This window comes from Pan paniscus, chromosome 7 (assembly GCF_029289425.2).
Source record: "Pan paniscus chromosome 7, NHGRI_mPanPan1-v2.0_pri, whole genome shotgun sequence".
Classification (NCBI taxonomy): Eukaryota; Metazoa; Chordata; class Mammalia; order Primates; family Hominidae; genus Pan; species Pan paniscus.
Window position 1 is genome coordinate 85378367 of NC_073256.2, and position 13853 is coordinate 85392219.

At 40.1% G+C, this 13853-nt stretch overlaps 1 protein-coding gene across 6 annotated transcripts in view; it reads left to right on the forward strand.

Annotated features, from left to right (window-relative positions):
• Positions 1–13853, forward strand: part of SULF1 (sulfatase 1) — a 201954-nt gene extending 188101 nt beyond the window's left edge. For all 6 annotated transcript variants that reach the window (XM_063606811.1, XM_063606810.1, XM_063606809.1 and 3 more), the window contains one exon: positions 11445–13853. In XM_063606811.1, the coding sequence (XP_063462881.1) occupies positions 11445–11475 (31 nt within the window). In that variant the 3' untranslated portion in view covers positions 11476–13853. The remainder of the gene's footprint in view (positions 1–11444) is intronic.

Sequence of the window (13853 nt, forward strand, 5' to 3'; positions counted from 1 at the left end):
TCCCCTGCCTCAGCCTCCCTAGTAGCTGGGACTACAGGCACAGACCACTATGCCTGGCTAATTTTTGTATTTTTAGTAGAGATGGGGTTTCACCATGTTCGTCATGCTGGTCTCGAACTCCTGCTCAAGTGATCCTCCCACCTCAGCCTCCCAAAGTGCTGAGATTACAGGTATGAGCCACCGCGCCTGGCTGAGCCCTGGAATTTTGAAGGACATTTATCTTCACATTAATGGATGACAAAATTGCAGTTTTTAATGTCAACGCTATATTAATAAAGAGGAAAAGTTATGTGCATTTACCAATAAGTAGATATAATCAGCCATTAACCACACACAAGGTAGTCACCTATAAATGACATATATATTTATTTCTATTTTTAGACTATCTTTAGGGTTGAACATTAATTGGCTTTCATTTGTAAAATAAATAGCTATTCCTACAATTCATCCATAAAATTATGTAGGTTAGAAATTTATGGTCTTCTGGTTGCTCTGCCTGTGGAGTAGCCATTTTTTATTCCTTTGCTTTCTTAATAAACTTCCTTTCACCTTACAAAAAAAATAAAAACAGCTAGGCACAGTGGCTCACACCTGTAATCGCAGCACTTTGGGAGGCCAAGGTGGGCAGATCACCTCGTTCGAGACCAGCCTGACCAACATGGAGAAACCCCGTCTCTACTAAAAATACAAAATTACCCGGATGTGGTGGTGCATGCCTGTAATCCCAGCTACTCGGGAGGCTGAGACAGGAGAATGGCTTGAACCCAGGAGGCGGAGGTTGCAATGAGCCAAGATCGCACCATTGCACTCCAGCCTGGGCAACAAGAGTGATACTCTGTCTCAAAAAAGAAAGAAATTTATGGTATTTTTACTATGGCCAATTCTGATTTTGGCGTCCTGCTAGTATCAAAAAGCCAATTTACAATTTGCTTTTGGATACTAGCAGGACGCCAAAATCAGAACCTCTGAAATTTCAAAGCCTAAATCAAATTCCATTTCAAGCTAAAACATATTATGTTTCAAGTAGCATGAAAATCACCCAAGATGAATACCAGTTTGGTCCAAATATTGGAAACCCTGTGCCTTCAGAAAAAAAAAAACAAAGAGCTCAGCAAAACATGTAAGGGCTTAGGAGAAAGGAGCAGATGTATTAACGCAGATAGTCTGTTCGGGCTCTTCCCATTGTGAAGTTTAAATTAGTACCATTAGAAATGAGACTTGGAAGAGAATAGCTATATTAATTAAAATATCCTGCCAGATAGCAACAAGCAACAAACTACATATAATGCTTTATGATTTTCTGATCGACCCATTGCTTGCTTCTTGAAACTGTAGACACCTGGCCCGGTGAAATTCAATTTGCTACTGAGCACAGGTACCCAGAATCAGGTATAGATGATGCCATAATGGAGGGGTTCACACAACCCAGGGGAACGGCTAGAGAGGCTCTGTGGAGGGGATGAGAGCTCCTCTTGAAGGCTGAGAGCTGACTGGGCTAATGAGGCAGGGAAGTACATTCTAGAAATAAATACAAACACTGAGGAAGGAGAGAGCCTGGTACTTTCAGGACATTGCACTTGTTCCTGTGGCTGGTACAGAGGTGATGTGCCAAAGGGGAAGAGAAGAGGCCAGAGAAGCTGCAGAAGTCAGCCTGTGTCTGCAGAAACAATCCCTTCTGCTTCTTATGACACCATCAGCACCTGTTAATTATAACACTGCTCCAGGTAGAGTTAAAATTCCATGCATGCATGATCTCTTAAATTACCCGTCTGTGGAATATAGCATGATGTAATTCTGTGGTTAAGTTTTTAAAAGTAAGTAAGTGTCATCCAGAAAGAAATGTGACTTGGCTTGCGACCTGGGTATGTTCTTGAATTTGTCTTAGTGGATTCACGGCTTTTCTGTTTCCGGGATTGGGGAATAATTATCTGTAACGTGAAATCATCTACATTTATTCTGAAAATTCACCTGTCAGAACAAGCCTATCTATACCTTTTCTCTCTGAATAAACAGCTTCCAAATGACCAAAGAAAAAGGTTTCCTTTTTTGAGCTGAAGACAGGCAGAAACCAGGAGACACATGGAAAATTTAAGTTCTAATGTCGAATAGATTTAACTTTCTATTTTGATATAACTTTACATTTACAGAAAGGTCGCAAGAATAATTTCAAGAACTGTTACCCCATTTGCTTTATTGTTTTTTCTTGTTCTTTCACTCACTTTCTCCACACACCTTTTTTTTCTGAATCATTTGCAAGTAATTTGCAAACATCATTCCCCTTTATATATAAATACTTTAGGAGGTATTTCCTAAGAACAAAAATATTCTCTTACATAACTGTTATGCATTTATCAAAATCAAGCAATTTAACATTGTTACAAAGCAATTGTCAAATCTACATTTCATGTTCAAATGTTAACAATTGTCCCAATAATGCCATATTCATCATTTTTTGCTTTTCTGGCCTGGGATCCAATCCAGAATCACACATTGCAGGAAACTCACCTCTTTTTAGAGTATTCTTTTATCTGGAACAGTTCCTCAACTTCTCATTATCAGTCATGATATTTTAAAGAGTGCATGCCAGTTATTTTGTAAAATGTCCCTCTGTTGGGGTTTGTCTGATGTTTCATCAGGATTGAATTGAAGCTGTGGATTTTTGTCAGGAATACCACATATTGTGCTCTCGGGATATCTTATCAGGAGCTGCATAACATCTTGGTGGTATTACCTTTGATTACTTGGCAAAGGTGGAGTTTGCTAGGTGAAGCCACTATAATTTTTTTTCTTTTTTAATTAATAAGTAATTCATCTACTAGCTTTTAAGGCATTCACGATTCATTTCTGCCTGAATCATTTGTTGTTACCATGATGGCTGCAAATGATGGTTTCTCCCACTCTGTAATTCCTCCTGCTTGCTTTTTTTTTTTTTTTTTTTTTGTCAGAGACACGGTCTTGCTCTGTCACCCAGGCTGGAGTACAGTGTTGCAATCTTGGCTTACTGCAGGCTTGACCCCCCAGGCTCAAGGGATCCTGCCACCTCAGCCTCCCAAGTAGCTGGGATTACAGGCGCATGCCACCACACTCAGCTAATTTTTAAAAATTTATTTTGTAGAGACAAGGTCTCACTATATTGCCCAGGCTAGTCTCAAACTCCTGGGCTCAAGCGATTCTCCCATCTCTCAACCTCCCGAATTGCTGGGATTACAGTCATGAGCCACCGTGCCTGGCTCCTCCTGCATTTCTTAGGTAGTATTGTACTGTAAAGAAGAGATTTCCCGGCCAGATATGGAGGCTCACACCTGTAATCCCAGCACTTTGGAAGGCTGAGGTGGGAGGAATACGTGCTTGAGCTCAGAAGTTCAAGACCGGCCTGAGCAGCATAGCAAGACCTTATCTCTACTAAAAATACAACATTCAAAAAATTAGCTGGGCTTATTCCCAGCACCTGTTGTCCCAGTTACTCAGAGGCAGAGCTTGCAGTGAGCTGAGATAGCACCACTACATTCCAACCTGGATGACAGAGCCAGACCCTGTTTCAAAAATATGAAAGAAGAGATTTTCCTCCTCTCCTGTGTATTTATTTCTATCAGTATGGACTTAGATTCTCAGTTTATTCCATGGATATTCTCTTGCTATCATTATTTATTTTGATGATTAAAGTGTCTTAGATTGGCCACTGGTGTCCCTGCACCTGGATTCCGTGTACTTTTGAAGCATCCTCATCATTTTTTGACCACCTCGTTGCTTTCTGGCCTAAAAGCATGTTCCAGGTTCATATGGCATTTTTGCCACTCCACATTTGGAAACAGCCATTTCTCCAAAGGGCCCCAGTTCCTTTTAAAGGGGAATGGCATTTGAACACCAAGGTCTGGGTCTGAGGTGTATAAAATTGCTGCTGAGGTGTCTCGGCATATAGATCCTTTTGATGGATAGAGCTAAGAGACACACTGGCATCTATCAACATCTGTTCTTTTTTTTCTTTTCTTTTTTTTTTTTTTTTTTTTTTTGAGACAGAGTTTTGCTCTGTCTCCCAAGCTGGAGTGCAGTGGCATGATCTTGGCTCACTGTAACCTCCACCTTCTGGGTTCAAGCGATTCTTCTGCCTCCCCTCCCGAGTAGCTGGGATTGCAGGCACCTGCCACCATGCCCAGCTAATTTTTGTATTTTTAGTAGAGACAGGGTTTCACCATGTTGGCCAGGCTCGTCTTGAACTCCTGACCTCAGGTGATCCGCCCACCTCGGCCTTCCAGAGTGCTAGGATTACAGGCATGAGTCACCGCGCCCAGCCTCGACATCTATTGTTGTACCTACAGATATGTAGAGATATGTCTCATTGAGTGACCTAATGCTTCCAATATAATGTTACCCTGCTCCTGATTTCAATTAAAATGCTTTTAGAGTTTCTCTATTAAATAAGAGGCAAGCTTTAGGAGTGAGTTATATATATTTTTATCATGTTAAGGAAATAGCCATCAGTTCTTTTTTTAGTGCTTTTATCTTTAATGAATGTTGAATTTGTCAAAAAGCTTTTTTTAGCATCTATGAAGATGCTCAGATAATTATTCTCTTTAGATCTATTAAATTATTATTGTGTATTATATTAATAGATTTGGTAAGAATGAATCCTTTCATTCCTGAAATAAATTCCACTGGGTCATTGTGTGTTGCTTTCGTAATATTGAATTCTGTTCACTAATATTTTATTTAAGATTTTTGTATCATATTTTTAAATGATACCAATCTGTGATTTCCTTTTTGTTTTTACCAGCGTTATCTCTTAGATATTATATTAGTTTCTTATTACTGCTGTAATAAATTACCACTGTGCCTTTAAAACAACACAAATTTATTCTCTCGTGTTTCTAGGGGTCAGAAATTCGAAATGAATCTTACTGGGCTGAAATCTTCTGGGGACTCGAGGCAAGAATGTCCTTGCTTTTCCAGTTTCTAGAGGCTGCCTGCACTCCTCATTCATGGTCTCTTCTGCCATCTTCAAATACAAAAATGTAGCCAATCTTCAAATCAGTCTCTCCCCCAACCCCCACCTTCCTCTGTTTTCTGGGGTCACATCTCCTTCTCTACCCCTCCTTCCTACCACCTCCCTTTCCCTTTATAAGGACTCTTGAGATCCCACTGGCCCCACCTGGATGCTCCAGGATACTCCCCCACCCCAATCTCAGGATCCATGACTTAGTCACATTTGCAGAGTCCCTTTGGCCAGGTAAAGGAACTTGTCCATAGTTTCCAGGAATTTGGATGTGGACATCTTTGCCGGGTGGAGTCCACTATTCTGCCTATCACAGCTATCAATGTTATCCTTGCTTCATGAAAAGAGTTTGGAAGTTTTCTTGAGTTATCTGCTCTAGAACAGTCTATTAGGATTCTCTTTTCATTGAAGATTTGGTAAACTTCTCCTGTGAAAGTCCACAGACCTGATGCATCTTTGCACAGTGGCTCTTTGGGCTTGCTTTTTCTTCTATGGAAACTGTTCTATTTAAGCTTTCTATCTATATTGGGTTGTTAAATCAAGTTTAGCCTAAATCTGCCTCCTCACATATTTTAAGTTCAGCCTAAAGGTTTCTCTGTATATCGTGAACTATAACCTAAATAGAGTTGTATACAGACTGTAGCCTACTCTTGTGCCCATCACTGAGTTTTGGCCCTTCAAAGGTGGCCAACTGCTCAAACTCTGTTCAAATAAGGCAAACACTGAGCTGTAACCAATCTGGCTGCTTCTGTACTTCACTTTTGTTTTCTGTCCGTCGCTTTTCTTTTTCTGTCCATACATCTTCTTCCACCACGCAGCTGCGTTGGAGTCTCTCAGTCTACTCTGGCTTGGGAGGCTGCCAGATTTGCAAATCGTTCTTTGCTCAATTAAACTCTGTTAAACTTAATTCAGCTGAGGTTTTTCTTTTAACAGCATCAATTTCGGCAGACTATTTTCCTGAGCAACTATGTTTCATCCAGGTTTTCAAATTTGTTCTCACTGAGGTCTGCAAAGTAGTCTCTTGTTTTTTTTTTTTTTTTAAGATGGGGTTTCCATCTGTCACCCAGGCTGGAGTATAGTAGCAATCATGGCTCACTGCAACCTCAGCCTCCTGGGTTCCAGTGATCCTCCCACCTCAGCCTTCTGAGTAGCTGGGATTACAGGCGTGTGCCACCACACTCAGCTAATTTTTAAATTTTTATTAGAGGTGAGTTCTTGCTATGGTGCCCAGGCTGCTGTTAAACTCCTGGGCTCACGCAATCCTCCCATCTCAGCCTCCCAGAGTGCTGGGATTACAGGCATGAGCCACATCTCTTGTGTTTTTAATTTTGTATATTTCAACGATTTTTAAAATATTTACCAGTTTATTATAAAGGATATTATAAGAAATGCAAATAAATAGCCATACAAAGAGGTACATAGGCTAAGGTCCAGATGGGTCCCAAACGCAGAAGCTTCTGTCCTTGAGTTCGAAGTGTGCTACCTTCACGGCATGTGGTTGCATTCACCAGCTGGAAATTTCTCTGAACCCTGTTATCGTTTAAGGTTTTTAATGAGGTTCCATTACATAAGCATGATTGATTGCATCATTGGCCATTGGTAGTTAACTCAATCTCCAGGCCCCTGTCCACTCCACAGAGGTCTGAGAGTCCCAGCTCTCTAATCATGTGGAGGTCTTTCTGATGATCAGCCCAGCTCCCAACCTAGAGCTGTCTAGGGTACCCTAGCCATCTCCTCAGCATATAAAAGACACTCTTATCTCCCTGGAGATTGCAAGGGCGTTAGGATCTCTGTGAACTGGGGGTAGACCAAATACATTTTTCTTATGATGCCCTGGTCCCCTGGCCATGAACCCCTTAGTGAGAAGATTATAAAAGTCAAAAGATATTGGCACATTCCTAGAATTGCATTCAGCCATCAATAATTAGTCCAGTCCATCATTCTGTCATATGAAAATACCTCCTAGGGCAAGGCCACTCAGGTTTGCCAGCTTCTGTTGGATCTTGCCAGGAGTGGCTTAGCAATATATGACCTCACCCTTTTAGGAGTCTGGTATAATGGAGCTAAGAGACAATGTCATCTCCTGTTCTGAGCCTTTTTCAAGCTGTTAATGTAATATTGGATTTCTCTCATGACTCATGACATAACCCACTTATTCATTCCTTCAGCCTCAGTTACTATTCCTCCATCTCTCCATTTATGACCAAAGTTTTCCACCTTTGGAAGAGACATTAGATTCAGCCATTGTGCTGCTCTAGGCTTCAGGCAGCAATACTAGTCTAGTATTATCACTAGACTACCAATAATAGGCTAGCAAGTACCTCTTGCTCAGTGTGCTCCCATTCAAATAGAGTAAGTTTATATAGGTGCAGAACTAATGAACTGTTTTTAACCACCAGGCAATATACCTGCATTCACTGTTAACCCCAGTTTTGCCAGATGGGGTGAAGGCACAACCTGCCCTATCAGGCCCTTAGGAATTCTGACATCGTTTTAAAGTATAATTAGGGTTTTTTGCTTAGGAAACATCCCTGCTTCCAACACCAGCAGTTGCATCTCTGCATCACGTATAAAAAAGAAAGTTGAAGTGCTGTGCAGAAGACTTGCATCATCACACCAGCATCCTCTCCTGCCCCCTCTCCTCTTATCCTCCTGCAAAGCAGAGAAATCTGTCCAGTGGGGGACATTCCCTTAGCCCCCTTATGTTGAGTGTGAAGGTATGTAAGCCAGCCTTCAGTGCTTTTGTCTCCCCACATTTTAGACAGCAAATGTTTTAACTGCCCATTCCTTCCTGTTCTTATGGAACTGTTACTCTAAGGATAATGTGCACCATTATACGTCCATTTGATGTGAGCTATCTTTGCTCACTTTTGGACATTATGGGCTATAAAATGTGTCCTTTCATCTGAAGAAATGTAACTTGGTGGTCCAAATTAGTACAGTATTTTCTGTTCCTATCCTGTAATAATATTTTAAGCATTTGCATTGCATTTAAGTAGATGCAGTGCTTAAAATGGGTCTACAAAGCCCAGCCTGGGGTAAGTGTCTATTTCTGTTAAGACCCTGATCTATCCCGTCAGGGCTACTGGCATTGGTTGCTCCCATGAAATCCACTTACCAGCTATGCATGGGGTGCCTACCCCAGGGGAATCTGCCCCATAGCCATCTGCAGTCTCTGACTCTCTTTTTGGCATTATATGTCTGACGGTGCAAGAGGAATAGGTCCAGACTTAGCCCATCTCTGCATGGCTGCAGCACCACCCCCCATACCCACTCATTTTATGAGCCCCAGTGGCTACCACAAGGGAGCACACCAAAAGGTCCACTTGATGGTGCCCCTAAGACTCCAATACATATTCTTATTTACTCTTGCTCCCTTCTACTGATAACACCTATTGTGTTTCTATATATTTCTCATTGCATCTTCTATAATTTCTTCTTTATCAAGATAGTTGCTCTTTTGGTAATTGTCTTTGTACTTACACATTTTTAATGCCCTTAATCCCTGTTTTGTGTTTTTTCTTTTTTGGTGTTTTTAATAGAGACAGGGTTTCACCATGCTGGTCAGGCTGGTCTTAAACTCCTGACCTCAAGTGATTCACCCGCCTCATCCTCCCCAAACTACTGGGATTAGAGGCATGAGGCACCATGCCCGGTCTAAATCCCTGTTATCTTATTTAACCTTTCATTATCTCATTAGACAGTTTTTAATGGCTTCTCTCACTCCCAACTATTACCTGAATCATACTGAATGAGATTATTCTCTTTGGTCTGTGCTCCCTCTCACATTTTTAGTTGCATTATTTCTAGCATGTCCTACAAAATGCATATATTATTTTTTCACACTTCTTCTACCTTTATTTTTATCCTAGATCTGATAAATCTATTAAATGTGCACCCTCAATATTTTTGCTTCCATTTCCCCAGTGATTTCTTGGACAAACGAGTCACAGCCTCTGGAAGATTGCTGAAGAAGAGCTGATGTGCACAGTATCCCCTGCATTCTTATGTGTTTCAAACTGTTCCTTTATAGCCTTGATACTTGAAGGAGATCTGGACTGCATATGAGATGCTAGGTTCATATTTGAATTTCTGATTTCAGATAGCTTTTCCATCCTCATATGCTTGATTGAGAACATTTAATTCACACAGCACTGGTGTGTTGTGGTTTTCTGCACTTTATAGTTTATTTCGCCAGGAGCATTTTCTTAAGATGGTTTTTTAAATTCTTGTTTTCCACTTTATTTTTGTTGTTGTTGTTGTTTATTTTATTTTTTTAAGTTCTGGGATACATGTGCAGGATGTGCAGGTTTGTTACATAGGTAAATGTGTACTATGGTGGTTTGCTGCACCTATCAACCCATCACCTAGGTATTAAGCCCAGCATGCATTAGCTATTTTCCCCGATGCTCTCTTTCTCCCAACAACCCCACAACAAGCCCCAGTGTTAGATAGTTCCCCTTCCTGTGTCCATGTGTTCTCAATGTTCGGCTCCCACTTGTAAGTGAGAACATGCAGTGTTTGGTTTTCTGTTCCTGTGTTAATTTGCTGACGATAATGGCTTCCAGCTTCATCCATGTTCCTGAAAAGGAAATGATCTCATTCCTTTTTATGGCTGCATAGTATTCCACGGTATATATGTACCACATTTTCTTTATCCAGTCTATCATTGATGAGCATTTGGGTTGATTCCATGTCTCTGCTATTGTGAATAGTGCTGCAGTGAACATACGTGTGCATATGTCTTTATAATAGAATGATTTATATTCCTTTGAGTACATATCCAGTAATGGGATTGCTGGGTCAAATGGTATTTCTGGTTCTAAATCTTTGAGGAATCACCACACTGTCTTCCACAATGGTTGAACTAATTTATACTCCCACCAACAGTGTGAAAGCATTCCTACTTCTCTGCAACCTTACCAGCATCTGTTGTTTCTTGACATTTTAATAATCACCATTCTGACTGGCATGAGATGGTATCTCATTGTTCTACTTTCTTTTATGGTAATATGATATAGATTTAGGTTCTTTTATTTCATGCATTTATACTATTTACAAGCCTCCTACTTTTACAGAATTCTTTTCTGTGAGTGTGTAACTAAGTATACTTCCTCTTTACCTTTTTATTTTATTATTATTTGGGAGTGAAAGTGAGAGAGGTTGTGTGTCTTCCAACTTTTCATATCTCTTTTTTCCTGCAGGATCTGAAATTTCCCATCTTTTGCTTCCTCCTTGTTTTACCACCCAGTTTCCAATGGCTGTTTCTCCCTTCTCTCTTCCTTTGTGTCCTTTTCTGCCCTAAGCAATGCCTCCCAGACTGCTGCCTTCAATCGTGCACAGGCACAAGGCTGGGACTTAGGGGTCCCATCCTCATTGTCAGTGCTGTGGCTCACCAGGAATCTCTACAGTATTTTATGCAAAAGATTGATGTTCTTTCCACCAACAGCCTCCAATCAATCTTTGACTCCACTGACACTTCCCTCTTCTCTCTTCCATACTGTTTTCCCAGAGCTTGTGGCCACAGTGTGACATTCAGCTCTGCTGGGATTTGATGTCAACTTTTTTTATCTACACGTGATCTGAAGATTGTAGGATTCTCTATCTTCTAGCTACACCGAGGTTGTGGGTTTGGTATAGTTTTGCTTATTCTTCTTGCTGGTCTGTATGGCTTTATGGGTGGTCATTGCACTTATCTAGGCCACCTCTTTCCAAATGGTACTTAGGCACAACTAGAGAACAAGTGTTATTTTCTGCAGGGCTACAGTCATCCTGGAGATGTAGAAAGATCTGAGAGAAAGAAAGCTGGTGCCTTCTTTGCATATGAGAAAGTCATTCAGTTATCTAAGGCACACATTTATCTAGGACATAGAACTTTCAGGGCAAAAACAACAATCAAAGAAATAAATCCAGGCATTTGATTTGAAGAGCTTAATTGCATTCAGATTTGCTTTTATACTGAGTGTTAGGGGATATAAAATAAAAATATCATACTAAGCATTGCCTATTACATTCAAATACTTTCAAATTTGTCATTCACCCAGCAACCTTGTAAGTAGTAATGATTTTATCATACAACTATTTCTACACTTGACAAATGAGGGAGCAAGACTCAGAGGGACTCACTCACATGCTCTTCTGGTTGCAAAGTTGATTTGAGTGGGGCCAGGAGTGAAACCCAAATCCCCTGGCTGAAAGGACCGTGCCATTTTCAGCACTAACCATGCTTAGTCATAGATGTTTTCATGAATGTGATCTTTTTTTTCCCCAATTTTCTGTTGTTTAATCACCTGTAACCTAAGGCCAGTCTGTGATAACAAATGACTAGGGGAAAATGCTTTTGAGTGTCATACTTCTCATTGATTAACTCTGTAAAAACAATGTAAGTTGCTTGTCCAGGTAAGTAGAAAGCCTTTTCTCCACTAATGATTCACCTTCTTCTCTCTTTTCACAGAGGACAGTTATGGGATGGATGGGAAGGTTAATCAGCCCCGTCTCACTGCAGACATCAACTGGCAAGGCCTAGAGGAGCTACACAGTGTGAATGAAAACATCTATGAGTACAGACAAAACTACAGACTTAGTCTGGTGGACTGGACTAATTACTTGAAGGATGTAGATAGAGTATTTGCACTGCTGAAGAGTCACTATGAGCAAAATAAAACAAATAAGACTCAAACTGCTCAAAGTGACGGGTTCCTGGTTGTCTCTGCTGAGCGCGCTGTGTCAATGGAGATGGCCTCTGCTGACTCAGATGAAGACCCAAGGCATAAGGTTGGGAAAACACCTCATTTGACCTTGCCAGCCGACCTTCGAACCCTGCATTTGAACCGACCAACATTAAGTCCAGAGAGTAAACTTGAATGGAATAACGACATTCCAGAAGTTAATCGTTTGAATTCTGAACACTGGAGAAAAACTGAAAAATGGACGGGGCATGAAGGGACCAATCATCTGGAAACCGATTTCAGTGGCGATGGCATGACAGAGCTAGAGCTCAGGCCCAGCCCCAGGCTGCAGCCCATTCGCAGGCACCCGAAAGAACTTCCCCAGTATGGTGGTCCTGGAAAGGACATTTTTGAAGATCAACTATATCTTCCTGTGCATTCCGATGGAATTTCAGTTCATCAGATGTTCACCATGGCCACCGCAGAACACCGAAGTAATTCCAGCATAGCGGGGAAGATGTTGACCAAGGTGGAGAAGAATCACGAAAAGGAGAAGTCACAGCACCTAGAAGGCAGCGCCTCCTCTTCACTCTCCTCTGATTAGATGAAATTGTTACCTTACCCTAAACACAGTATTTCTTTTTAACTTTTTTATTTGTAAACTAATAAAGGTAATCACAGCCACCAACATTCCAAGCTACCCTGGGTACCTTTGTGCAGTAGAAGCTAGTGAGCATGTGAGCAAGCAGTGTGCACACGGAGACTCATCGTTATAATTTACTATCTGCCAAGAGTAGAAAGAAAGGCTGGGGATATTTGGGTTGGCTTGGTTTTGATTTTTTGCTTGTTTGTTTGTTTTGTACTAAAACAGTATTATCTTTTGAATATTGTAGGGACATAAGTATATACATGTTATCCAATCAAGATGGCTAGAATGGTGCCTTTCTGAGTGTCTAAAACTTGACACCCCTGGTAAATCTTTCAACACACTTCCACTGCCTGCGTAATGAAGTTTTGATTCATTTTTAACCACTGGAATTTTTCAATGCCGTCATTTTCAGTTAGATGATTTTGCACTTTGAGATTAAAATGCCATGTCTATTTGATTAGTCTTATTTTTTTATTTTTACAGGCTTATCAGTCTCACTGTTGGCTGTCATTGTGACAAAGTCAAATAAACCCCCAAGGACGACACACAGTATGGATCACATATTGTTTGACATTAAGCTTTTGCCAGAAAATGTTGCATGTGTTTTACCTCGACTTGCTAAAATCGATTAGCAGAAAGGCATGGTTAATAATGTTGGTGGTGAAAATAAATAAATAAGTAAACAAAATGAAGATTGCCTGCTCTCTCTGTGCCTAGCCTCAAAGCGTTCATCATACATCATACCTTTAAGATTGCTATATTTTGGGTTATTTTCTTGACAGGAGAAAAAGATCTAAAGATCTTTTATTTTCATCTTTATTTGGTTTTCTTGGCATGGCTAAGAAGCTTAAATGTTGACAAAATATGACTAGTTTTGAATCTGCACCAAGAACTTCTCAATAAAAGAAAATCATGAATGTTCCACAATTTCAACCTACCACAAGAGAAGTTAATTTCTTAACATTGTGTTCTATGATTATTTGTAAGACCTTCACCAAGTTCTGATATCTTTTAAAGACATAGTTCAAAATTGCTTTTGAAAATTTGTATTCTTGAAAATATTCTTGTTGTGTATTAGGTTTTTAAATACCAGCTAAAGGATTACCTCACTGAGTCATCAGTACCCTCCTATTCAGCTTCCCAAGATGATGTGTTTTTGCTTACCCTAAGAGAGGTTTTCTTCTTATTTTTAGATAATTCAAGTGCTTAGATAAATTATGTTTTCTTTAAGTGTTTATGGTAAACTCTTTTAAAGAAAATTTAATATGTTATAGCTGAATCTTTTTGGTAACTTTAAATCTTTATCATAGACTCTGTACATATGTTCAAATTAGCTGCTTACCTGATGTGTGTATCATCGGTGGGATGACAGAACAAACATATTTATGATGATGAATAATGTGCTTTGTAAAAAGATTTCAAGTTATTAGGAAGCATACTCTGTTTTTTAATCATGTATAATATTCCATGATACTTTTATAGAACAATTCTGGCTTCAGGAAAGTCTAGAAGCAATATTTCTTCAAATAAAAGGTGTTTAAACTTT